This window comes from Calidris pugnax, unplaced genomic scaffold (genome assembly GCF_001431845.1).
Source record: "Calidris pugnax isolate Ruff unplaced genomic scaffold, ASM143184v1 scaffold11, whole genome shotgun sequence".
Classification (NCBI taxonomy): Eukaryota; Metazoa; Chordata; class Aves; order Charadriiformes; family Scolopacidae; genus Calidris; species Calidris pugnax.
The window spans coordinates 12,373,045-12,401,006 of record NW_015090803.1 but is presented as its reverse complement, the minus strand read 5'-3'; the positions used below and the strand labels follow the sequence as shown (position 1 = coordinate 12,401,006).

The 27,962-nt window shown below is 43.3% G+C and overlaps 1 protein-coding gene across 1 annotated transcript in view; it reads right to left on the bottom strand.

The window, feature by feature from the left end:
- Positions 1-7,215: 7,215 nt before the first annotated feature.
- The window catches only part of RAPGEF5 (Rap guanine nucleotide exchange factor 5), a 179,989-nt gene continuing 159,242 nt past the window's right edge, over positions 7,216-27,962 (bottom strand). Inside the window, exons 22-27 of the mRNA XM_014937639.1 lie at positions 26,165-26,255; positions 23,388-23,438; positions 22,187-22,274; positions 18,871-18,935; positions 14,253-14,307; positions 7,216-10,975 (exon numbers count right to left, since the gene is read on the bottom strand). Of these exons, the coding sequence (XP_014793125.1) occupies positions 10,857-10,975; positions 14,253-14,307; positions 18,871-18,935; positions 22,187-22,274; positions 23,388-23,438; positions 26,165-26,255 (469 nt within the window). The 3' untranslated portion in view covers positions 7,216-10,856. The remainder of the gene's footprint in view (positions 10,976-14,252; positions 14,308-18,870; positions 18,936-22,186; positions 22,275-23,387; positions 23,439-26,164; positions 26,256-27,962) is intronic.

Below are 27,962 nucleotides of genomic sequence, written 5' to 3'. Positions count from 1 at the left end.
AACCACGTTTTAGTGACATTTCTTTTAGCTGCTGTTCATAAGCTCTTTTTCCCCAAGTCCAGGGAAGAGCAAGTGTTAACAGTCCCTGTTATCACCCCAGAACAAACAGTGGCTGTCACTGAGACCATAGTTGTAATATCACAGAGACTAGTCTCTGGGGAGACCCGGAATGAGCTGCACACATTAGGCCCAGCGGTAGGGCAAAGAGCAATTACCAAATTGCACGTGGACCTCAGATATGAGGTTTATTATGTAGAGGAGGTTTGCCTTGGCTGTGATCATTTCCCAGGTTTGTGACTTGGCTTGGTGTGCAGGCTCAGGAGCAGCTGCATGGATGCAGCAGTGGGAATCACTGACCGGGGCCCTTCCTGGTCCCAACCCACAGCTGAAAGCAGCTCACCATGAAGGTATTTCCTGAAGTACCTCCGTATTAGCTGTTCGGAGCTTTTTGCTGAATACACAGAATTTATCAAAGAGCTACAGCTTAAACAAATGTTTGACCCTTTAGGATATTTCTTCAGAACTATATGGTACTTATCTGACAAATTCACAGTGCTCCTGCTCGCCAAGTCACACCAAAATCTGGTTAGTCTTGACTTTCCCCAAAGTCCCTCCAGCCTGCAGCTGTCCCTGACCAACAGCAGGCACATTCAGCCTTTCTGAATTTTGCTCATTTTAGCAGTCATTGGCTTATCAACTAGCAGCTTATTAACACCACTGACTCCTAAATGTTCCCCTCTTCTTACCTCTTTGCAGCTTCCCTGCGACACCACCCGGCAGCTCCAGCTGGTTGGCCCCTGTGCTCATGGGGGTACTGCAGATATGGGGAATTTGGGGTGGTTTGCCCACGGTGAAGAAGATGTGACCCATGATGACACAGGGGGAGCAGAGCAGTCCCAAAACACCTTTTCCAGATGCAGCACAGTGTTCCACCCCTGCTCCACATGAACACAGCCTCGCCTCATGCCCTGGCGACAGTGGCACGAGCTCTAAACTCAGGAGCAACCTGTTTTCCTTTCACAGTGTAATTCATTTGCATGAAGAAGCATGGCCAGCAGGTTGAGGGAAGTGATTCTACACCTCTGCTCCACTCTGGTGAGACCCCACCTGGAGTACTGCGTCCAGCTCTGGAGTCCCTAGTACAGGAAAGACATGGGCCTACTGGAACAAGGTCCAGTGGAGGGCCACAAAAATGATCAGAGGCCTGGAGCACCTCTCCTATGAAGACAAACTGAGAGAGTTGGGAGACCTCAGCCTGGAGAAGGGAAGGTTCCAGGGAGACCTTATAGCAGCCTTCCAGTACCTGAAGGGGGCTACAGGAGAGATGGGGAGGGACTCTTTGTCAGGGAGCAGGACGAGGGGTAACAGTTTTAGACCAAAAGAGGGGAGATTTAGATTAGATATTGGGAAGACATTCTTTACTGTGAGGGTGGTGGGACACTGGAAGAGGCTGTCCAGAGAAGCTGTGGATGCCCCATCCCTGGAGGTGTTCAAGGCCAGGCTGGATGGGGCTTCGAGCAACCTGGTCTGGTGGGAGGTGTCCCTGCCCAGGACAGGGGGTTGGAACTGGAGGATCTTTAAGGTCCCTTCTAACCTGAACCATTCTATGATTCACAGCACACGGTATTTGCCATCAAAGCCTGCCACTGCTACATAAAGCAGTTTAAGTTGCTCAGTTCTCCTCCTTATCAAAGGTTGGGTGAACATAACCACAAACTGTCACCAAGATTGCCAGGAGCACATGTAAGACAGCACCTTCCAGAGGAAAAAAAAAAAAAAAAAAAAGCCTCCTCGGGCTCACAAACCCACTCCTTTGATTAAACAGTGAAACCAGCCTCATGCCCTTTCCCCGGGCATGCTTGCTTGCTTTTGTCAGACGCACCCAGACAACTCTGCGGCGTGTTTGGAGAAGCTGCCCCAGACCAAATGCTCACACTGCAGCCAGCAGCTTTGGATGAGACGCTGACTCCGGGGGCTACTGACAGATGAGAAGGCAGCGGTCTTTATTCCCATTAGCATCTGTCCTAAGCGAATGTGCACTCTCATCATAAAGCCTGGAAACTAAATCCATGGGGAAACGTGCACAAAAAGGCTGAACAGATAATCCCATCAGTCCACTTAAATGGGAATCTGAGTCAACAAATCTAATAAACTGGGGTCAGTGGACCACGCAGATGACAGAGGAGCCTCTCACTGCTGCATTATGTCCTGCAGTCCCTTGAGGTCGCACAGGCAGTTTTGATGCAATAAACTGCTTCTCCAGGCACAGGATTTCACCACTAGATGTCAATGGTAACTGAGCTTTTGAAAGGGAAGATATTGCCAAGAGCAATTTAGCTGCTGGGAAAGTTTATTCTAGCTGGTAGCAGCTTCTGCTGCAACCAACCATAGCCAGCCAAGCATCTTTGCTTAGTCAAAATGATTATGTGCTCTTTGCAGAGACACCTTCATGAGAACACAGGGATCCAGCAGTTTCTCACCTAGTTATTTCAGGGAAATGATACCTACCTTAGCCACGTTACTATCTCTCAATATCCTCTGAAAACCTTAGTGTTTAGTCTAAGTCTTTCCTCATTAGCTCTTCTATAAAGCCAGACCAAGTTCCCTGGAGCCACTCAAATTGCTCAGAGGAATAAATCAAGTTAGCAAAAAGCACAAAATTAAATTGGATTGGCTAAACTACATTATGCACTTCAGCAGAAACTCTTATTTAAAAGTAAAGTGAATTACCTCACCCAAAATGAAGTAAACCTCATCAAATAAGCACTAAACGAGGGCATCTAAATGCATTTTAGTCACATGTGAATTTTCTTGAGATTTGCATGTTATTTTCCCCGAAGAGTCCTCCCCTGTTCTGCCTCTACTATGTTGGACTTGCTAAAATCATTTCCAGTCCTGTATTATGCCTCTCTGCTAGCTCCTACTATCATATCGTCATCTACTTGGACTTAAAAAGTAACGCCCAACCAACAATGTGCCCTGAAGCTGGAGCACATAGGCATAGCCCCAAGCCAAGGTCAATGCTGGCAGCTGGCACCAGCCACAACAGCTTTCATCCTGCAAATGTGATGAGGGACCCAACACCTGCAGCCCTGCTTGGTCCTCTTCTGGAGGACCAGAGGTGCTTGCCTTGTATGAAACCCAGCATCAGTAGCAGATAAAGCAGTTTATAGTTATTTGCCACTTTAAAGTGTTTCAAATTGGATTCAGTGAGTACATTGTTTTGTAGCATACCCAGGGACTCAGCTTGACAGCAGAGGTTTGAGCTTTCCAAGTTTTTAAAACCAAAAATCAATAGAAATTGAACTTGACTTTACACAATCTTTCTGAATGAAAGGCAGAGGTACCCTTACAACAGCAGCTGGCCTTGTTTTGATGGAAGTTTTTCCAAGCTGCTTGATATAACTGTAAGTCTTTAAACTTTTGAGAAATTCGAGGCTGAAGGACTGTCACCTGGAGCTGATGAGCCAAATTCCCCAGCAGATGCTTGTCTCTACCACAGACACCCCCACCGACAGGTAGGCTTGGCTGGGGCAAGCCCACACAGGAATCAGGCCCACATGGCTTCAGTGCTTATTGCTTATGAAACGACACAAATCTTTGCCTGGCATCCCAGAGAGCTCTCACAAGCACTTGTCAAAAGCCTGTATAACTCACCAGGGAGACGCTTCATCTGTGGTTTGATCCACACCATCCTTTTGTCTTTACCAGGTCTGAATCACCCCTGTTTACATTCCCTGGTAAATTCCCTCCAGCAGAGCAGGGCTCTGTGCTTTCAAGCCATCTGTCACAGCCTCTCTCCAGGGGCACTTCACCACTTGGGTTAAGTGGTGAGTTCTGCCGGTGCTGTTTCTCCCTGCTAATACTCCCATCTAACCCATTTCCCTGGGGAGGCACCTCCAAGCCCAGCAAGATCAATGTCAGGACTTCTCCTTCCCTTTTTCTTTTTTTTTTTTTTTCCCCAGTTGGTTTTTGTTGTTGCATGGCCATTTACTTGTGCCTAATTATTGCAGCTTACAAAGAGGCTGTTTGCCATCACTAACCGTGTTTCCTTTATGACCTTCCCCGGAGCACTACCACTTGCTCTGAACCAGCTCTTCCTGCCACTGCAGACAGGAAAGGGCTTGCACTGTTGATCACCACAGCAAGAGACCAAGACAAAACCCCAAGCTGCTCAAGTTTTAGAAGCCCTGGCAACTTTCTGCAAGAAAATCTGTTCCAAAGACCACACAATATATAAACCACATCCTTGCAGAAACCATCATTTAAGACCTACCTGTTGAAGGGAGGCTGCCACGGTGGTTGTTCTTCAGTGGGCTTTAGCTCACCTGGTTCTGCTTAAAGGCATCTTCGCATCTTGCCCATGTGCTTTTCTAAACTTACACCACTGAATCCACATTTTTATGCTAAAAAAGTTAAAGTAAACGTGGCTTTGCAATCAACTGTTATTCTAAACTATGCTGATTCACTATTTCTTAGCAACCCTAGGGCTGATCTGACTCCTTAGCACAGAGATGAGAGCTGAAACTTTACAGGGAAGAACTAAGGACATCAGGACCATAAAAAGCACTAAAACCAGCCCACAGGCAGAGAGCCCTTGCTTGGAACCAGTCCTACTTACACACAATCCCAGCACTGCTCACCTCTCCCTGCAAAGTAAGTACTTAAGCAGGCAAATACCCAGGTGCAATCAATCAGGGTCATGCAGAGAACCCAAAGGAAGAATTTGCCCATCACCTGCTGAGTTTATGTAACCTGTGAATGGCTCTTTTCTTTCCTGACCCCAAAATGAAATTCTTCTTGGGTCTTAACTGCCTGGTTTCTCTACAATTATGAAGTTTTTCTCAATGGGCAGGGAAGGGCAAGGATTGCCTCTACCCTGAAGATTCCCCCTGAGGAGGCAGGACATGGAGAGGGTCAGCAGCAGGATGATGCCCCTGTCCCTCCTTCCATAGTCTGCCTAGGATAGGGGAGGGATGGAAAAAATATGCCAAAGCCTGACCAATTCCCAAAATGCACAGATTTGCAGAGTATTGAGATGATCTGTGCAACGATCCTGATGCCTCTACAAACAAGTGCCAGCACAGACCTCCTGGGGATACGAACAGCTGCAACTGCTTACCAGAAACGTCACCCCTTGCAACGGGCAACAGAAAGGAAAAGAAAACATGTAGAGTCCATCGCTGCCATTCCTTGACCTCTGAAAGGCTCTGAGGTTGGGCTGATGCACAAGCACACTTTCGCTAGTCTTTCTAGACCTTTACAAGGCTCTTATGAAATCCACTGGCCTTCCTCCAGGCAGGAGGGAACATGAGGGAAACCAGTTCTCTCCTTGCTTCAAGGATTATTCATTTGGCCCACCTCGGCAGGCCTCCTCAGTTCTCCAAATCTTATATTAACTGCACCACGCAACTCTTTTAACTCTGATACAGCTACAGGTAGTTCATGGTTTTATTGTTGCCATGCAAGTAGGGTGCCATCACACAACTCTCCAGTGGGAAATGGTGGTCATTGGAGGTGTACAAGTAGACAACAGAGGGAAGATTTACCTTCTTTGGGTTTTGCTGGACGTGTAGCTTGGCTGCCACCCCCGTGGCAGAAGAGAGCAGGACTCCAGGGCAGATGCTCTGTGTGGCATGACAGCCTGCCGGGATGTGAAACAGCAAATATTGAGAGGGTTTTTTTACAAGCTTGGTGGGTTTTTATTCCACCGAGAAGAGGGAACCAGCCTGCCGGGATGTGAAACAGCAAATATTTGAGAGGTTTTTTCTACAGGCTTGGTGGGTTTTTATTCCACTGAGAAGAGGGAATCATCTCTGCATAGGGTAGAGCAGTTGTCCCCATGCAGGTCACTCCCGCTCTGCACAAAGGGCTGTGCTGGCCCTGGAGCAAACCTGTTCCCACCTGCTGCCTCTCACCTTCACACAGCTCCTGCAGGAACTCCTCCTCATCACAGGCCTCTGACCACTTCAGTTAATGTTCACCGAGTTCATTGGGCAGCTTAAATTGCAGGTCTTTGCCAATAAAAATGCTTTCGATGGACAGAAATGGAGGAGACTTGTCTGAGCAGTTCAGCAGGATGGTCTGAGGGGAGAACATCTGGAGCACAGCAGCCTCTTCTTGTGGCTCTTCCAGCACAGCTGGAGCTGTGAGGCAGCTATCCTCAGCTCTACACCTTCCCGTTTGCAAATTATCCTAAAGGTATGGTCACTCTAGCTTCTTGTGACAACCCCCCAGCAAGGCTGAGGGATGGAAGGAGAGCCCTTCTGCGCAAAGTTAGGTGCTCACGTGGCTTGAAATACTCCAGCTAACTGCAACAGGTCAGGAGATACACCCCAGGTCTCCTTCTGGACTACACCGTGGGGAGCAATGATCTCCAATGAACAACTGGGAATGTTAGTTCTTCAGCTTGCATAGCTGGATCTGGAAAAGGATGGCTGGCTGTAAAGTATCTTTAAACATTATCATAGAGCTGTGTCAACAACCTGGGCTTGTGCTGTTTTAACTATCCCAGTTAAAATGCACCTTACCCATCTATGAATGCTGGCACAAACACTTTTAGGTCAGGCTTAAGACTACTTAACGTGCAGGCACTTGGAGGATTAATTAATGCCTATTTGTAAAGCACTTTGAACAGACGTCATGCTGTAAGTACTGAGTATTAGTTCTGGGTGAAAAAGCCAGTTTTGGCTGAGTGGTTCCCAGAGTTTGGAAGTGGGAAGGGTGGAAGGACAGGACGAGCCTCAGCTGCATCACAGCGTGCTCACAGCCCACCACGGGCTCTGCCTTCCCCGCTGCAGGGACGCCTGGTGACAGGGGAAAGCACGGGCTGTCCTCAGTAAGAGGATGGAGCACTGATAAGCAGCCTCCAGAGGATGTGAGGATAGATTTACTCCTCCCCTCTCCCACAGGGACTTCTCATGGTGGCTCCAGGCCCCTCTCAGACTGCACCGTGATGATAAGGCACAGCTGAGACCCCATTAACATCATCCCTGCTTCTGAAACTGCCCGGAATACATCGGTACCAGCAAATCCCACTGACCAGCTCTGAACGGGGTCGGGCTCCTCAGCCTCTACCCAGGCACACGCTGCTTCTGCGTCCACCTCAAACACAGCCAGGGTTTGCAGAACCAACTCACTAGAAATACGAGCGTAAAATATTCCATTTAAGCACAGTAAGTCCGTGTGGTAGGCATGAAGGCACGGAGCCCAGGCTTCATTAAGGTAGTTTTTATATTTTGAAAAGCAATATTAAAAAACACTGGAAAATGCAAGATAAATGTAACAGTTGCTTCTACAAGTTTTAACCTTGTATTGCTTGGCCATTTTGACATATAAATTATTGCTTACTAGCTCTCATAAATACACAACACAATATGTACAGAGGCAGACAAGCATGAAATACGAAAAGGAAAACATTGGCAACATTGATTCTGGTAAATCAGATTATTTCATACATACCAGGTCTCAAAACGGTGGATAACTACTCGCTGTAGTCCCTGAGAAGTTAGGTAAATACCTTGATTTGGGGTTTTCTATTTTATTACTTTTAATGCAAGCTGACAGCATTATGGCACTCAGAGAGAACGGAACAGGCAGGTGTTCTTACCTCAGCTCATTGACTTCATCCCAGTATTTTTAACAGTGTAATAAGATGACAATAAATAGGCTATGCAAATAAATATTACTCTGCTAAAATGTTTAGTATTTACATCTTTCTTTGAAATTTTACAGCAGCGTATGTCTTATTATTTCAGATAACACCTTTTTTTTTTTTTTTGCCACTGTCATGTAAATGCAATTTATTTCCATCTGAGGCGGGGCTGGAATCAAAAAGATGTGTCATAGAAACATCTAAATTTGATGCAACAAAATCCCACATCAAAGAGGTATAAAGCGACCCAGCTTTTTCCTTTGTGTTGTCTAATTCCTCCTCCTAGCTACTAAAGAAAATATACAGAGGTGTGACTGTGATAAACTGAACTTACAAGATTCATGGATTTTATCCTACGTAACGTAATTGCGCTATTGAAGGATTTAAAAAAAAAAAAATCACACAATCTCCCTAGTGCCAGACCCTGGCAGAGGCTGTGTAGTGTTCCCCTCTCCTTCACCAGGCTTACTTCTAGTTCTCCTCCCAACCACCACACCTTCCAACTGCTTACCAGTCTGCAGCCCAGCTCTGCAACGCTTCACCTGTTGAAAAAAGACTAATGGGCTTTTTTTTTTTTTTTTTTAATTAGACATATAAGCTACAGATTTGGACTATTTGCTTTTCCTTTACGGTAACAGTTACAATATCCATGTTTTTCAATATGAAATGGCCCCTCTGACCAGAAATTTATATCCTAATTATACAGGCCACCACGAAAAGTCGTTTGTAAAGTTTTAAACAGCAGTCTAATTAGCCACGATACAGATAATGAGATTAATGCTGGCTACATGCCCTCAGACTGAGTTTATGCCAGCTGCAAGGGGTAGGCAACACCACATTTAGTATAAAGTTACAGCGGTGCAGAGAGCCCCACGGCTCAGGTAGCTTGAATCCTACTGGTACAGGTTAACCCAACCATTTCCTTCAACCATTTCAAACTGGCAGAGCAAGGTGGCTCTTTTCAGATCAAAGCCTGAGCACAGAGTCATCCTTCTTCTGTTTTTTTTGAGGGGTTGTTTTTTGGGGTTGTTTGGGTTTTTTTTCCTCTTTCGTTCTTTCTTCCCCTTTTTTCATTTCCTTCTCTTTTATTCTTCTCTGGCACCACTGCTGCTTCATCAGCATTAACTACCAAAACTATCACAGAGCCAAACACAGTAGAAATAGCCCCACTTTTTTCTCACCCTGAATACTTTCTTCTGCTCCCTCTCCCACAGATTTAAAGAGAACAATTTGTGGACCAGAGTGCTACACCACACGAGCTAAAAGCATGCAGGCTGGTCTACGTACAGGCTCCTAAAAATAATGCCAGAGTAAAAAAAAAGATTTCACAAGGGGGAGCTCAAAACCCAGCAAAGCACCCAGGTAAGGTGCTAGGGATGGGGATGTGGGGAGCGCTGGAGCCAGAGGAAGAACTGCAATAACACAAGCAGCAAATTGTATCTGGTTTATGTTCTTACACTGCAAAAAAAGAGCCCACTGCAGCCAGTATCCTCATCTGAACAGTTTTGGTCTGTTTGCACAAAAGAGTTATTTACAATATGTGCAGTCACATCTACAGAAGAACATAGGAAATTTTTACTCCATGGCCAGCAAGAGTTTATTTTTTTTTTCTTTTTACTGGGTAAAAAGAAGATTTTTTTTCTTAAAAAAAAAAAAAAATCATATAGCATTTGATAATAACAAAGTACAAGCAAATACATTTCTGAAACATCTGTTTCCTTTACAATAGATCTATACAATATTTCACAGATGGGAAAACGGAATGCAGTCTACAGATTCCCCCACAGACTACTTGTTAAAGCTGCTTTTTTTTTTTTTAAATCCCTTTAAACGAGAGATAACACAATGATGAAGAGCATGCTACTTCAGTATTCCCACACTTCAGTAAAGGAGCATTTTCCTGGAGGTCTTCCTCACGTGGAAAACACATAATAGAGATGGGCAAGCAAAGGAATGTATCCTCCCTGCTCTGCAAAGGGACCTTTACCTCCAGCCAATGCACAAACACGTCCCAAACCGTGTAGCAACACTGCACATCGCCTGTGGCATTCACCAGATTATTTCGGGGCAACTTCTAAGCACGGAGAGCCATGGTGATGGTGGTGCTCAGATGCAGGTCAACTGTAGATAAGACTTTAAAAAAATGCTGCTTCAGTACATGCCCAGAAGTCGTACTGACAGCTGCATGAGCATGGTTCGGGGAGGGGTGTGAGAGGGACAGAAGCTGGGAAGGGACCCTGATGCTGTGGGGACGGTGTGTGCTCAGGTAATCACACTGGCACCCTGGAAGGTGTAACCTTTCACTCTTTAAAAATTAGAAGCGTGTGTGGAAGTTAGGTGAAGTTTTACCTGCTGAAACGGTATTTCCAGTAGGTTAGTTAGGAATGTGGGTGGGTCGAGGCATTACCTTCTGAATAGACACCAAGGAGGCCGTAATCCAAGCAGAAAACAAAGCTCCCGCTATAATAATTTATACCACGTTAACCGCAGGAGCTGGTGCTAAATCTGGGAAAACTGAGAAGGAAGAAAATAACACGTTTTCAGTGTACAAACAATTGTGTCCATAAATTGCAACAAAGGTGGACTGGCTCTTACGGTGTGTTTTATAAAGCAGATTCCTAAGGGACCACAACAGCGTGGGCTGTTCACTGCTGACCTCTGCATCACGACGCGCTCTTGAGTTTCACCTGGTGCTCTGTCTTTTTTTATATTCCCATTCTTGGTGGTCTGCACTTAGCTCAGGTGTACGATGCTCCAGTCGACTCAGGGGAGCTGCACGGGTTGCAGAGTGGTTTTGGCACCCTTGGACTGGAGAGGTGCCATCAATCCCTTTGCGGCACGTTGCTTGCTGAAATGTTCTGCGGCGGTGACACGACGATTCCTTTCATACTAATACTGGCAGAATCTGCGTTGAAAGCTACACTGGACCAAACTATATTTTCACAGAAACCAAGCTCCCGAGCTCAAAGGATGCTGCTCCGCTCCCTCCCGTCCCGGTGACCAGCGGGGATGGCACCAAGCTTGCCCTGTCACTCTGGGAGCAGCTCCTTTGCTGGCTCGTGCCTGATTTTCCTGCGCATGTTGTGTGAGCTACTGATAAAACTCAGTAAACCGTTCTTATATAGGGAAGCAACATGCTTGGCATAAACATTCACTTAATTCAAAGTGCTGCAGTTACAAGGTTATAGGAAGCTGTGTACGCTCACACGCGCGGCTCTATCCTGTGAGAAAGCTCAAAGAGAGCTTGCTGGTTGTCGATGACATGCAGGTGATGGACGTATGGCTTCAGCTCATGATGCTCTTTTGAAGGAACTTCATTGCCTGCAAGACAAGAGAAAGGGGATGGGTCAGAAAGCCAATGCCTTGCCTGCTTTTCTGTCCTGTGTGTTACCAAGTTCCTTGTGCGCCACCGTGTCAGGTGCTAGAGTCACAAAAAAAGACAACCAGTGCTCCAAAGGACTTGATGTTTAAGTGCAATGAAGGAGGTAATGGCTAGATATAGAAAAGGGAAGAAGAAAGAAAGAAGTAGGCAATGTTGGGCAGCCAGGAGGGACAGGGGGATGGCAAGAAGCTGACTCTTCCCAAGTGGAAGCTTTACTCCTGCTGGCAGGAGTCCGTCCCCTGTAAGGGGGTCATTCAAGATTTCCTTTGTGTCACTCCGGCAGCACAACAGGACTTTGACCAGGGGTGGGCGACCCAGCCTGTAACTTTTAAACAACCTTAACACAAGTACACAAGCCAGCAGGCCCCGGATGATTTCCTCCAGAGCAGGTGAAAGATGTCAGCGCGGGAGATGGATGGGAAAGCTCTTCAAAGCTGCTCTGACAGGCCCCTGCGTTTTGATCTGTTATGCTTTTGATTTCTGATCTCGTACCAGAGACGAGAGTCATGCTGTCATTGCACGGGGGCTTACACGGCAAGAGGAATTAGCTGTGTAACAGACAAATTGAAGGGTGGCTTGAAAAGCAGATGTTTTCTGTTACAAGCTTTATGCCTGACGTTGGCTTGTGGGAACTTGCTGCTGGCTGGTGACCAGCAGAAGTGGAAAAGGAAAAGCCAAGCCCATGGCCACGAGCCCCATCAAGACAGGCAGAGAAAGTAACCAGATATGTTCCCCACACTCTGCTGACAAATGAGACAAACTACTCCATGTCCTCAAGGAATTCTTAATAACATTACCATGAATTAAAAAAAGGAAAACCCTCAAAATTCCCCGAACCAATCAGCTTAACTCGCACGCTCCCTCCCTCTCCTTTGTTTCACTGTCATCCTTTTCTCCACGCTCTCCAGCTACACCAGAAGCTTTCCAGGAACCGACCATCCCACTTGTTTCTAGAGAAGGCTGCATGATGCTGTGTAGGTACCACGGGATGTCAATGCAGCCAGCTCTGCGTGTGGCTGCTAACGGGGCTCCCGGGCAGCTATTTTTAGGAGCTATTTCTGAGCAGCTCTCTAACTTGAGAAATGTGGGAGAGAAGAGGACAACGTGATAAATCTGTGTCAGGGTACAGAGATGACCTTTTTGTTCAAGGGAATAGGATCCCAGCAGCTGTGCTGAATGTACTGAAAAACATTTGTATTTCTCATTAACACCTGAAATGAAAAAAAGCTTGACTTTTGTTATTTTCTCAGGCTGCTTTGCCAATGCTATTATTTGTTTTCAGGATTTAGGATACAGAAGTATTATTTCCATTAAAAAGGCATTTCAGTCTTGGAACCTAACCAGTTTCTAATCCAGAAAGACTTTGGCCTGCAAGGTTAATACACATGATACAGTTCATAAACAATAATAATATTCCTTGCATCATTTTGTTTGAATTGTTTCCTACAGTGAGACGTCTGCTGCTCTTAGGCCAATCTGGGAACTGATGCAGTAGAAAGATTCACATTCCTGAGAGCAAAATAAGCCCACTAGAAAAGGAAACTGTCCATAAAGTCTCAATAAATATTCAGTGAATTCATTTCATGCCTAAACGAATTTAAGAAAAAAAAAAAAATGCCTACAGGGATGTCTGTATAAGCTGCTTTTTAAATGCCAGCTTCACAATAAATCAAGTCTGTGGTAAAATAAAATAACAATCACGTACTTCAAGCTACCAGATTATATGATAAATCTCAGGTATTAACCTTGGATTTATGTTGCAACACTTACAAAACCACTTGGAAAAAAAAGGGAAAAACGAGATGAAAGATTTACAGAAAAGCTGCAAAAAACCTCACATCATTAAAAGGAACCAATGCTACATTTTATGGTGTTAAATAAGAGACATTCTAACTTATAGAGGCATGGTTTGGATTAATCAATATTTCCTTTGCTATCTGGTTTAACAGAATAAACATGAAAGGCACATCATCCTCCTCCCAGTCACCCTCATATATATATCACAAAATAACTCAAGAACCCTAATACTGAGCAGCCTTTGTATAAAAAAAAAGACTGTACATGCACATGGTAACTCTACAGAACAAATGTTCAGCCAAGCCCTTAACAGTACCTATCATTCTCCAAGGTACATGTATTTATACACAAAATTATTATTATTATTATTTCTGTCAGAGCCCATGCTGACGGCTGCTGAAAATTCAGCTGGAAAAAACCAATGATTCCAACTCTTTTTCCCCAAGGCTGCAGCACAGTTCTGAGCTTCTCTTTGGAAAATCGGTTTTAGTGGCCTCAATAAATGACATGTTTAGTGGGTTTGGCTTCAAAACTAACCACTTCCTAAAGTAGCGTTGTGTTTGTCCCCTTCCTGTATTTAACCACTCTGCAGAGAATGAGAAATGCTGAGAAGGAGAAAAAGAAGGTTTCTACTCCATGAGCAGCAAAACAAAGTGAGCTGGGGTCTTCTGGCATGGTCCCTTAGGGTGGGATCCTCTGGTGGCTAATAAGGTGGAAATACACAAAAAAAGTCTTGTGTGCAGCTGAGGCACTCGTGATTGTTCCCATCGGTGTAGATCTTCCAGTGTCTAAAGCAGGCAGAGCTCTATTTGCTTCTTCTAGCAGAGGTACTAACACAACCCCTTCTTTCCTGCCTAAGTCAACTATTTTCATGAAACCCAGAGGATCTCAGTACGTTCAAGGCTTTATGTGAAACGACCTTAAGAACCCAAACTAAGCAAACAATTGCTCTTGGGGAAAAGCCAAGCGAAAAGCTGTGGCGATGAGTATCATCTTTTAGGTACTAGAAGCCAAGACAGCTGTGAGTCCATTGCCAAAACACAGCGACTGGTGGGAGACTGAGGCAACTCCGTTATAGTGAGAAAGTGAGAAACTGCAGTCTACATCAGAGGCTTCCATTATTAAGTGAAGCCAGCACAGATCTTATGCAGTATTTTGATAATTTTTGGAGGAAAATAGTTTATAAAAAGTTTAGAAACTGTTTCTACAAACATTTTGTAAAGTAAAACTTCATCTAACTGTGGTTTCTGCCATGTTGACCTTGCAACAATAATGCCCTTTCTTGCTAATCCATTAAATAATTGTCAACCACATTTTGCTGCTGTAGTAAACTTGACCAAGTGGAAAGGAAGCAGGGAAAAAAAAAAAACCCTCCAGGCTGTATAAAGGCAAAATTAGTAGGAAATTTTGGCTACTCACCAAACTGGTTATTTCTGCAATGTCTCAGTGACCGAACAGTATCTGCAATCATGTGCTGCAAAGGAAAGACATAAAACATCAGTACAAAAATCTGAGTTGGATTCTGCCATTAGAAAAGCCTGAAACAATTTCCTTCCCTACACTGTAGAGCAAGAAGCAACTGTAGTAATGTAGAAAATGAAGACAGCAGGAGAGATACTTTGCTCTTTGTCTTAGTAATAATATATGATGAAACAGGGCTGGTCCAGGAGGTCCTGATTGATACCACACAGATTAAATGAGAACAACTCCTTAAGAGCTTGTGGAAAGTGCTAATGACAAACAGCCAAACAGTTGTTTATTTTCGTTCCTGTGATTTTTATTAAACGGAAAGCCTGCAGCAGGGAAGTCCTGTGGACTGGGTGGGTGCTTCTGGGTTCAACCCCCAGATTTAGTGCATTATCCAGGGCATTCTCTAGTCTGCAATCTCTCCTGTCTCCACATGTTACCTAATTAGACTGTAAGCCCCTTTGTGGCACAGATTATGCCTTAACCTATAGTTGTATAATGCCTAGCACAATCAGGCACCAGGATCAGCCAGGCAGTTTTCTGCAGTACAATAACCAACACAAAACAGCCCACCCATAGCCTAAACGTTGCAGACCAAACACCCTGACATCTCTGCAGACACGTATCAAATAGGGTAGGTACACTGTTTTAAGAAAAGCTGGTGCTTTGGGGATATTGGATTTTTGCTTAGATTAAGCAGAGGAAATAAAGGGTTTAAGTTTGGTTTCTCATTCAGGCTTGGGTCTTCAACTTATGAAAATTGGAATTGTTCACTCTAAAGCAGTGGAGTCTACTCATTTTCACTAAATGTTGCCCGTAATGTTCTTAAGGCATCACTTCTTTTTTTTTTTTTTTTTTTTTTTAATTTGATTGCTTCTGTGGCAACTCTTCACCAAATCTAGTAATTAATTTAAGCAAATTGCAGTTAACAGGAATGATATAATAGCTCATGCAAACAGCTGATGCTCTTCTCACATCTCCCACAAAAGCAATCAGAGGCGGAAAGGATTAACTGTCTTGAGCAGAGCATGTTTAAGACCAGAATGACGCAGAACAGCTCATCTCTCAACACCCTGGGAGTGGCTTACAAGGCTCTTCCACAGAAAAGCTTATCACAAGAGCATGTTTAATGGAAACTTCATATTCCTTTCATCAGTGAGTCAAAATAATTCTTCTTGTTACCCGCTGTGCTTCATTTGCCACGAAATCATGCAATCTCTTGTGCTGATGTCCTTGCACTGATTATAATGAAGTTCTAATGAGATGATCCAGATTTCATGATCAATAGTGTGAGTACTGAGAGAGCTACAACTTCCACCAGTGCTGCTGCGATGTTTTCCACCTGACACCCTTTGCATTTGGATTTTAGAATGAAGAGAGACCGCTCTATCACACACACTGTCATTCTTTGCTGTTTCTCCTTTGTAGTCAGTCAGTGTGGGGGTCCATCCCAAAACTGGCTTCTGAAGGTGATGTTCTGGTAACAGAAGAGTCTCTTTGTGTTACACTCTCTTAAAGCAGAATCCCAAATCTCCTGTCTTTAGAAGCCAAATTGGGCATTTCTCTCTGCTTTCAGCTCTTTGGGATTCAGTTCTAATACAGAAAATCAGCCAGTTCATCTGCGAAGGAAATGCTATTTTCCTGATTGTTTAAACAGGTGCTTGCACACCGTCAGTGTGATGGGTAACAAACATTTCTCATGGCCTTTCAGCCTACCCGTTACCTAGGATCATTAGCACTCCTTGAACTGAGGACAGCAAAAAACTCAAGCTTGGGAGTTGCAGATGCTTGAGGGCTGGGGGTTGAGAGCCTTCAGCTGCATGTACACAGTCCTTACAGCTGAAGACACCAGGTAAGAAGGCATTATCTAAAACAGTAATGGCCATTGACCTGCATTAGAGTTTGCTGGAGTGTGGCTAAGACATATCATTGCTAAGATATGGGTGATGGCTGACTGGAGAAAAATGCCTGAAGAAGCCACAGTTCAGTGAAGCAACTCAGTAAATCCCATGGAAATACCTTGAGATGCAACAGGATAGGACCGTGTTTTCATTTATTCCTTCAGATTTAGTTGAGGAAGTGGCTATGGTACTAAAAATTGATCTAACAATATTCTAGACTAGTTTACCCAACATGGACTTAAATAAATCACTGCAATCCCTTCAACTTTTGCTAAAACTAGGCAACTTTCCAGAGACAAAAGATTGTATCATTTTCTTCTCTTTGCAAATCCCTTTATTTATATTTTGAATTAACTTTGTCTTCGCTGCAATCACGTCATGTCAAATCAAGTTCAGTCACGGTAGGATTGTTGAGGCCATGATGGTCTAGGAATATAAAAGAAGGAGGGATTGCAGGGAGAGAGAATTTCTTTTATTTAACCAACTGATATAGTTGGAAAAAAACAATGGTTCAGGCTGACAAGTTCTCCTTCAAGTGAGATGTTTAATGCAGAAATGAAATATTTCAAAATACTGATCCAAATGGAGACACGAGAAACCATCTTTGCTTTGAAATTCATAAGTAGAAATTCTTTGCATTTGTGACAGTGAGTTCCTTCCCCAAAGCAGTAATCTGCTATGGTAGAATAATTCTTTTCTTCTTTTTCTGCAACAGCAAATTTGCAGGTGAGGTTCAGTGGCTTGATCCAAGTCAAGCAGGACTCAATGTCAATCCCAATTTTTCTCAGCAGAGACCAGAAAGCACTCAGCACAGTATAGAACACCAAGGAAGACTGTTCTTCCTCGGCACAAAGCCCTTATAATTAGAAAAGAAACGTGAATTGATGTATGTATGCATGAGCATGTGTGATGCATCTTGTTAGTAAGTTCATGCCTACTGACTACACACCCTAGCATCCAAATGAATAGGTGTAGTGCCTGAGTTTCCACTACACTCTATTTAAATCTCTCCTAAGCCCCCACTTCCTCAGCTTGCACTACTGCCTGCATTCATATGTAGGCAGGGCTGCATGAGACTGCACGTTCCTGAGGGCATGATCTGACTACTAATTTGGAGGAAGTGTCAGTTTGAACAACCCTCACCCCACCACCATCACCTCAGACTCTCCCCCCCTGCCATTTAAAATGCCCATTATCCATTTGCATGGAAAAGGTGAAATCCTGGCTCACTGAAGTCAATTAGCAAAGCTCCCACTGCCTCTGGAGACACAATAGTGACAGAAAGGATGGAAAATCTTACCCAGTGAGCCCAGCATACATTAAACATATACATGATTAAACAACAAACAAACAAACAAACTAACAAGGTCTGGGTAAGACTGGAACAAGAATCAGATCCTACATATTCGCTAAATAAATATATGGGCCAGTAGGGGGATTTTAGTGACAATCATTGTGCATCAAGGGCTAGTTTAATTTACATGTTAATTGGATGTACTTCCAAGAGGCAATGAAGAAGAACATGCTAATGAGTTTTATGCAAACACCTAAAGGTCAAACAGTTAATGGACTTGGGACAAGAAAACCTTTCATTAAATGCAAATCAGTGTTCCCGTAAACTCTGCAACAAGAAAAGGTACAGAAATCAAACAGAAAACACAAAAAGAGGAGCTGAGGTTCAAAAGTCAAAGCCTACAGCTGCTTGCAAGTTGAAAGACAACGTGCATTACGATAGGGTATGAAAATAAGTTCAACATCTGGTTCATTAATAACTCCACGGTTGCATGTTAATCCTCAAACAAGTGTAAACAGAAGAAAGTGGAGGAGAAAAAAGTTGGGAACAATTCACGAGGCGCAGCCATCTGCTCTGAGGTCCCATCGCACACCTACAGCAACTGGGAAGGACGTTTGGGTTTTCTTGATCAAATACTCCAGGCAAACCAAAAACAATCAAAGTTTCTCCTCTCCACCACTGTTCAGATATACAAACTGTGGCTTTCAGTGCTACGAAAATGTTATCAACAAAGAAATGAAATACGCAAATCAGAGAAATCAAACCTCTATCAGTAATATCATGCCAGAGTAGGTGTCATATATGGCTGGAGTAGATGTGACCGAAGATACAATGTCAGTAAGTGCCCTTCTACATAGTATAGTGGTATTTATAGTCAGCTTATTTCATATTTCAGGCATTATTTTCTACATCATCTAACCTACATCGAAAATTTTACTTTCATTTAAGACCCCTCGAATTAGCATACCACTGGCAAGTGATAAACTAGAGAACCCTTTTATTTAATGCCTCGAGAAAAAACAGGAAACAAAATTCAGAGAAAGCTGAAGCAGGAGAACTTCACTGAGGGTAAATAGTCCACGAGGTGGTGCAAAGGACAGAAAACTGAGTGGACTGTGTCCACTGGCCATCACTGTTTAGCCATTTAGCCCCAACACAGAAGTTGGGGAAGGAAGGAGTGAGAAGAGAGGGGAACAGAGAAAAGGGGCAGGAGAGATAAACTGTTGGCTGTTTCATCCTGTTTGCTCTTTTTTACCCCTGTTTACTTCTTCCTGATTCAGTCAGAAGAAAATCTTTTAGTGTTACAAGATAAGGAGGGGAAAGGAAAGAAGAGAATGTGAATCTCTGAAAAACAGGAAAGATAAAATTAGCTTACCAGCTTTTCAAAATTAACAAGGTTATCCAGAAAAGTTTTATTTCCTTCATGAATGAATGTTACATCTGAAAAAAAAATAAAGAAAAAAGAATTACTTTTCATGGGCTTTGTTGCTTAATACAAAGAAATAAAATGACTAAACAGGAACAAAAAGAAAAAAGAGGAAAGCATCCCATTAAGGACTGACACAATGCCTTATAACAGCAGAACAAAAGCCTGGTATAATGATGACAGGCAGAGATTATTAGATAACAACAGTATGTAGGCATCATAACAAGAGGATTTTCAAGGGGGAGGATGGATTTCTTATTAAACCTGGTTTGTGTTACTTCTGGGGTGTGTATCCTGGCCACACAGAGGGTGGCCAGGAGCAGGGGGAGGCATCCAGAGGGGTGGCCCCACATGGGATGATCGCTCTCTGCACCCTGTGGCACCCACCCGGCCATGCTGCCCGTGGCTGTGCCCAGGCTGGGGCTGGCTGGTCCCTGAGCCCAGGGCTCCATGGGGCCAAAGCCACCAGGCCTCGACTCGGCTCTGACACCCCTTTGTCTCTCTCTGTGGGACACGATGACGCTGAAGTCCCTCCTCAGGGATGGAGGCTACAGCAGTGGCCAGCATGCTAAACACGAGCCACCAAACTGAAGTTCAAAGCCTTGAAATTAGCATTGTGGCCAGGGAAAACCACTTACAGTGGTGTTGGAGAGAATTTGCAAAGGCAACAAAAAGGTCAGTGAGAGGAAAAGGAAAAGGTCTATATTTGGCTCCAGGAAGGGAACTGAACATGGTGTAATGAACTGGAGAGAGGGGACTATCAGGTGAAACAAATGTTGCTAAATTAAGATTACAATTACAACAGTAACTTGAGGTCATTTTCTCCATTTTTCTAATGCATATTAGGACACAAAGCAAGTCCTATCTTGCTCATGAAGTACAAAGGACACGGACTTCCACGGATTTCCTCGTGGAGACTGAAGCTCTGCCTCCAACAGTGCACCCTCTGGGTCACTGGAAATACCATCAGGAGCACCACCACCATGTCCCCTATCAGCTCTTTCCTGGACGTGTGGGTACCCAGGAGTACCAGGAGGAGATGCCACTGTAATGAGTGAGGCAGCACTCCGACGCCATTACTTCTTAAAAGGCACAGCTGTGTACCAACCCACCAGGGTAACTCTGCATCTCGGCATTTCTCCTCTCTTCATCTCTAGGACTCCTCTGATGCCCACTCAGTCCTCTTAGTTTCAGGACACTGCTGACACTGGGAGCTGCTTTGTCACACCCAGCCCTCCTTCAGCCTCCCCCCAAAAAGCCAACCTGATTTATTTCCTTTTGTTTCAAAAACTTGCTCTGTGACCGAGGGGCATTCTGTGATTGCTTACAATGGAAATGTTAATGGCTTCACGTGGCCCTGGGAACCCAGGGCCCCACATGTGGGGTGATGGGGAGCTCCTGCACCCCCAGGGCAGCTGGGCTGGGGTCTGCCTCGGGCAGGCAGGATGCCAGCCTGGCCACACTGGGTCCAGTTGGCACACCTGGGGAAGTGGGGCAAGCCCAGCATACGCTGGGGATGCCTCCAACTCCCCTCTGCCCCTGGGAAGCATCCTAAAAATCAGGGGGAAAGGAGGGAGCAGGGCCCTCTACACCCCCACTGCTGGGCTGCTTTGGGGCGCCCAGGGAAAGGGACAGGGAAGGGACATGGCTTCAGGACATAGACATTACTTGTCTCTGTGTAGATACAGTTAAAAACCATCCATCACTTCTAATGACAAACTTATACTGGAAGCAGAAATTTCCACGCAGCTTTTTAAGTCAGTGACAGCAGTGTGTATGTCTCTGAGGTGGAAGGAACAGAAATTTGCTTTGCAGCCAACAACTGAGAGTCTAGATAAATTCAGTGGAGCAGAAAATTGCATCTGAGCTATGCTGTAAGGGTACATCACAGTATTTTATTACATATTTGAAAATCCTGCCTGATTTCCAGAAGCTGTGTCTGTGTGCTGTAAGAGAGCCCTGCATTTAAATTTAATTATCTTTAAAAGGACACTCTAAAATTATTTTTCATAGTGAGAAAAAGTTTATTAATGATTTTCATTTTTTTTCTTGAAACTACTTTTGTTCCTCTTGTGCTGAAATACTGTAATTTGTTGAGTTACTAATGACTTCTATGCTATCAATGCTTATTTTATTGGTCTTGGAAATACCGTTATTCCATGTTAAGCCTGTTTGTATTAAAGTCCTATGTAGTGTGCAGTACTTTGGGAATTACCAACCTCGGCAAGATCTCCTTACAGATCACTGTACTGAAGAAGATTACTGTATTACTTTGCAAAGTCTCCTTGCTACATCCAATAAGTTTTACAGACACGAATGCTGCTTGGGTGCATGTTCTTATACACCACATTGCAGTGGTACACAAACATCACTGCTACAAGTTACTCTTTTATGTTTGCTGCCTTTGTTTGCAGGCAAGACAAAACTCGAGACCACTTAAAAAATATTGATTTTGAAGCCTTGATAATTGTATCCATCTGAATTAATGCAAACTGCTTTGATGTGTGCAAAGAGGGGAAGTGCCTGATGGCTCCCAAACTGTCACCCTCTGATCTGGAGAACTGTCTTCAAACATTTTAAACTCGCAGCAGCAGCAGCAGGTTGGAATAAACAGCCTAAAGAGAACACTTTCGGAATACAGGAATAATCAAATGAACTTGCCATGTTCAAAGACAAGGCAATTAATAATTGATGACTCCAAGACAACGGAATATTTTAAATACCTGTCACCTAATTAGCTGCCCAGCTCACTGTGTTAAGCAAGTCGTTGCATTTTATTTTAATGGTTTTTTAAATTTTTTTTTTTTTCAAGTGAGATTTTATCTCTCTTTTTCAGATCTGTAAGAGACTTGACAATCCCCTCCTCTCAGGACAGACAGATGGGGCAGGTTCTGCCTTCAGGATGACACTAGTTCACTGTGGGGAGGCAGGGCCACCACCTCCAAATAGAGCGTGGCCAGGGCCACCCGTGCCATCCAGAGGATGTGGCCAAAGCAATGGCACACACTGATCTACCTGCTCCTGGCAGGGAAGGCACTGAAGTTCAAAATCCTGTGTGAAAATTGCCATCTTCCCCCTACCTTATAAAGCAGCAGTTTATTTATCTAGGCCAAGTACTACCTTGTAGATGCTGAGGCATCTGCCACATACTTACCATACAGCCACCTGAAGGAAAAAAATCACCTTATATTTTTTTAATCAACCATTACAAATCTCCATACATGCACTTGCACAATGAAGAGGAGTAGCCAAACTTTAACATTACCTTTCAGAAGTAAGGGCATGAAAGGGATTTTTGGAGATTTCATTTTCTTGAACGCATCTCTGTAAGCTTTGTGATTCAGAGAAGGGTCCTGCAAAGCCATTTGGGTAATAGAGAGAAAAATCAATAGGCTATAAAAACAGCAATTCTAAATCCATTACGGGCTTACAATCTGAACATGATTTAGATATAAAAGGTTTCTTCGGAAATGAGGTAGATAAAGGTTTTCTAAGGCAGGTGACTTACTAAACTGAACAGGAAACATAAACAGTGAAAGGAACAAAAGCAATTATGCTCCTCAGATGAAGCAGTGCTAAAATGGGAGTAAGCTGCAGAGCAGATTCACTGGGACTGCTCTTTAATTTCTCCACAAATTTCCATTAGCAAAATCTCTTCAGCTTACTACCTAGCACAAAATGTATCCCAGAATGTATCGCTGATAAATTTCTTCTTAAAAAAACAAACACTACCGAACCACCAAAGAACAAAAAAAATACCAACAAAACCTGCTCTCAGATCAATAGAGCTTATTGGAAATTTTCAAAGAAAATAAGAGAGTATGTTTCAGTGGCATTACGTAAGTAATTCAAAAAGTCATCTCAACTTCCCTTATAAACCAACGTTTCTGTACGCCAGAAACGGTCTTGAAAACACATGAATTTATAAAGGACTCTAAGTACAGAAGCGTGACAACTGCTTAACGCTGGAGCTCCTGTTCCCCCCGCCAGGCAGTGATCTCACCACGCACCCACTTCCACGACAGCCAGAGGAAACGCTTGTTTATTCAGCTTTGATAATGGTGACAAAGACTCTTAGCCGCGGATTTTTATTTTTTTTTTTTTATTTTTTTTTTTTTAAACTTCAGCTGCCCTCCTTTTCTCCTGACCTGCAGCACGTTGCTGTGGATAAAGGCTGATTAACCCCCAGAGCAAAAGAACAGCTTCCCAATTGATGCTGGGGAACTGATACTACGTCTGCCTCTCTCTGCTCTTCCTCCAGCTGTCAGGAATAGAGCCTTTTTCCTGTTCGTGTGTGGAGGCCACCCCTGAGCTCTGGAGGGCTGTGTGGCCTTCGGCAAATCACGGATCTGACGTGACAAGTCCCAGCTCCAGACAAGGACAGGCAGCCTCCAAATAAATAGGGAAGAAGGAAGGCAGGTAAAGACAAGCATCGAATGCCATTCCGCTGTCAACACCCCACTTACCGTCAAACTTTCAAGTTCAGTGAAAAGTTTCTTGAACTTCCCAGGAATTTTCTGAAGTGGGGAAACCAGAGAGAAAAAAAAAAGTAAAGTTGATTTAAAAATCAAACAAACAACCCACAAACAAAACATAAGCAGAAAAATGCAGAGGCGTTTTTTTTTCCATGAGACTGCCACGTGTGAAGTGCCTGTTGGAAGTACCAATAAGCCACTTTCTCAGAGAGTTAACCTCCGCTCCTCAGCTCCAAGAGCCCTAATTACAGACCACGTTTGGTGCGATGCCAGTCAGGTACCAGACCCTGCAGCCTCGCCTCAGGGACCTGACTCTCTCTTTTATGGAAACCGCTTGTTAGCAACTCTTTTTATTTTCTTCCCTGGCTTCCACGTCTGCTGCATTTACCTTCTGTATCAAGCTAGAAGCAGTAACACAGGCTGAGAATTCGGATAGTGTGATCACATCCAGGTTGCAGCATTTGATGCAATCAATCTTCCCCTAAAATATGGGTTCTAGACATTAACAGGCACAACATCACCCCAGAGCTGACCAGGGTTACTACTGGCACATGCCAGTGCCAGAGGAAGAGAACTTTCCTTAAAAAGTGATTATTCCATCTCTGGTATCCCACCTTAATCCCACTGGGAGGTAGAGGAAACACCTTCCAGGGGAGCTCAGGCACCAACTACCTTCTTGCCCCATATGCTAACGCCTGCTCTGCTCCACAAACATCCCCTTCCTTTTATCTCTAACATAATTTAATGGTTTCACCTCATTATACACAAAGCAATTGTTCTTCAGTTTGAATTTTGCTGCTGGACCAGGACAGTATTTCAGACTTGAAGAGCAGTGTATGGACCTTAAAGCCTGTCTACTTTTTCCAACTATAGTATTTAGTCCAGAAAAAGACACCTTTTCTTAGCGCTATTCCTGTTCTGCCTTTGTCCTTAGACCCCAACAGCCACAATGACACTACCAAAAGACAAGAGATTTAGAACAATTAAGATTAAGTGGATGTTCTGTATGGTTAAAATGCTTAAATAACTGAACATGGAATTGCAATTGCAAATTTTTAGTATCTTCAATCAGGGAAAGTTAGGCTCATTAAAACACTGCATACTGTAGAAAAAAAGTAGAAGAGTATGCTTGGGAGCATACTAGCTATTTAAGAATTCAAGAGCAGAGCCAATATAATTTAGTGTCTAAATGGTTCCTGAAATTTAGGTGGCTTCATTTACATGTGTAAGTAATTATAATTAATTTATAAACATTGCTCTACTTTCTAGAAGTCACATTACTAATGCAAATAACCTTCTGCTTTTGAAATTTCCAGTGCAGTAAAGTTTTACAAATAAAAAAAGCATGTGACTTCATAAATATTTTACACCCAGAAACGTGACATATTTTCAATGACACACGTGCAGATGCACTCCTTGTTCTGACAAGTGTTATATTCTGCTCTTCCTGAGAGTAGTCCACCAGCAGCACGCGATCTCCAGAGGTCCCATCACACAGCTGTGTGCTTCTGGGGGGCAGATCTACATCATTGGCACCAGGTGCCTTTGATACAATACTTAGTCCCTTCCACTCTCCTACCAAAGCCCAGAGAAATGGGATGAAGGCAGCCCATAAGAGCAGGCAAGGGCAAATGTTGTCTCCTAGGCAAGGCATTTTAAAAGTAGGAGAGACAAAGAGTTTCTATATCATTGTCCTCAGGTATGTAATTTTTCTCGAAAATTTTTGGTTTATTATTATTTAAAGATAGCTCCACCTTGCCTATCCAAGTCTTACGAACCCATCCCCACAGAAGCAGTTACTGCCTTTGTTTCTCTCTGTGCCAAAGCCACTGACACAGGTAGAGATCTTTCCATATGCATGACTTCATTTAAGGGGGAAGACTTGGCTCTGGAGAGTGTTAGACAGATAGCTTTGTCCCTGATGGCCATTTGGTTTCAGCTGTTGATGCTCAAGGGTATCTCCAAGGCAGGAGATCACAGCCATTCTCTGTCACTTCGTATGACAGGTTCCCATTTCTTGAGTAATAGCCACTTATGGCGTTGGGGGCACAGGGGAGGTATGAAGCTTCACCCTGTTACACTAGATTACTCCTTCCTCAGTTTTTGGTTCATCAGCAGGTATAGTTAACTTGCAGATACCAGCACTCAATAATTTACTTGGATGAAAAAAAAAAAACTTCCACAATTTAAACACAGGTCCCAGCAGCACCCTCATCTAAACATCCCATGTTCTGTCTAGCAACCAGTAGCTTCTTTAGCAGATAGTCTCTATTCTCCACTATGTTCCTTATTCATGGCCCATTTCCTAACTTTCTTGTACAAGATGAGCAGCTGCAAAAGGGCTGATAAAGGAGAATTTAAAAGGGTTTATTTCTACTTTGTATTTTTTTTAAATTAAATTATGCCACAATAAGGTGTTGCTTGTTTGGAGCTACCTTTGTAAGATTGTCTGTTCTGACATCTACTGAAAATGCTAGGATAATTTACCTGACTTTTTTTGGTTTGGTTATTTGGTTTTTTTTTCCCAGAGGGTAAGATCTCCTCGTTTTATTCTTATTTAAAAGCTCTGGAAGGACACATTTAGTGTCACTTGAATAGCTGTATATCTAAGGTTTCAGACCACAGAGAAGTTTCTCTACCGACACTCACTCCATCTTTGATTTCAGCATGAAAAAACAATAATTAGAAAGAAAAAGTGATTCACCAGTGTACAACCTTTGTGAGAAATGGTTTTGACAGAGCTTAAAAGATACAAAGATGTGTCTTACCTCCCAGGTCTGAGACAGCCGGCTGACGGATGCAGTGTTGAGACCCATAACAATAGCAAAGAATGAATTCAGATTTCTTTGGGCTTTACAGCTGTGGAATAAAAATATATATGCTGTATTCTGATTTTTTATACCCAGAATCAGAGATAAATGGAATGCACAGGTATCCTAGGTTACTGAGTCCCATTTCAACCCTCAGCCCTAACACACAATCATCTTCCACATAATGAACTCATTAAACGTCCTCTCATGACCACCTGCAGTCTAGGTGATGGGGTCTTTAAGAAGTTTTTTAGCAAACGTTCCACTGTCTCATCAGCCCTGTCATTGGCAGGTTATTTTTTTCCTTTGCTGTCAAAAGTAATTTTCCCTTTTCAATGCTCAAGTTACTCTCAGCTGTCCTTTACCATACAGAATAACTCCTTGACCTCTATTCTGGTTGTATTATAAATATTTTCATCCTCTTTTTAATCTTTTCTGTGAATTGTACATTATTGGTTCCTTCAATTTCTCTTTGTGGTCATGGCCTGCAATCTACTTTTCCATATTGTTATTATCCTTCATTGAATTCTTTGTAATTTATTTTAACTTTTCTCTCATGTGTTTCCTTCTTACCAAGGAGATGTAGCGAGACAGTGGGGAGGGAAGGAGAAACGTAATTACTACTTTGTCTCTAAATTCTTACACCTTTCTCCTGTACAAGCACAAAACAAATATAAAATTATTTATTTGGAACAGCATCACACTTTGTCCTTGCCTTTAATTTGTCATCTATTATCACCCAGTGACCTCTGTCACAGTCCTGTTCTTTACAATCATGAATTTATTTCTTCAGCTCAGTATTAGTATTCCCTAGCTGAATTACTTTGCATCTATCTAAATTAAATCTTATCCTACTGTTGTTTGCACATGCCACTAGACTCCTTAGATCATTCTTTTTCTTTTCTATCCTCCAATGCATTTGCAATCCCTCATCATTTTTATTGTCTGAAAATCTGATTAATGTTCAATTTACATATCCCTATAAATTAGTTGCAGTTAGCACTGGTTCCAATACAGGTCCCTATGGAATTTGCTTGATGCCTCTAATCTTCGACATTTTACTATACACGACCCTGCTTATTTCTAGCCCGTTAGGAAATTTTAAATCCTGAAATACCAAGTCCTTTTCAAACAAAAAGACTTTCTCTTGCAGATTCTTGAAGACCACTATAAACATGCGTGTGCTTGTCTGTGTGAGAGTGAGAATCTTCTTTTAAGATTATTTTAAGTACAAATGAATCCATTGCCTTCACTGGGATTTATCATCAGGGAAAAGTAGATGCCAAGGCCTTGGGCTGGAAACACGCCAGCCCTTGTTACAAGTTTTATAAAGCTTGCACTCATCGCTGTGTACTGTCCTGAGATGGTGTAGTTCTCACTTCTCTTCAGCAATCTTAGAAGTTAATCCTAACTTTGTTGCTTAGGCTCCTTTTATCAGTAAAGTCAGGCAGCTCCCAAAGGTAATTCATTCAGAAACGAGAAAGGTGTCCAACACAGCCCAAAAAAACTGTCTATTAGATGGGCCCATTTCTCATGAAGAACTGCAGAGAGAAGGTGCATCTTTTACAGCCAGCCCCTGCTGGGGAAGCAAGAAGACTGATGCTCTCATCCAGTTATTCCAACCCTATGTTGACCTGTTTCTGTAACTCCTCAGGATGCTCATTTCTAACAACATGCTAATTCACTTTCTTTATTGCATCATTTGGTTTCTATTTTAAACTAGCTCACCAACAGCAGCAAAAAAAAAAAAAAAAAA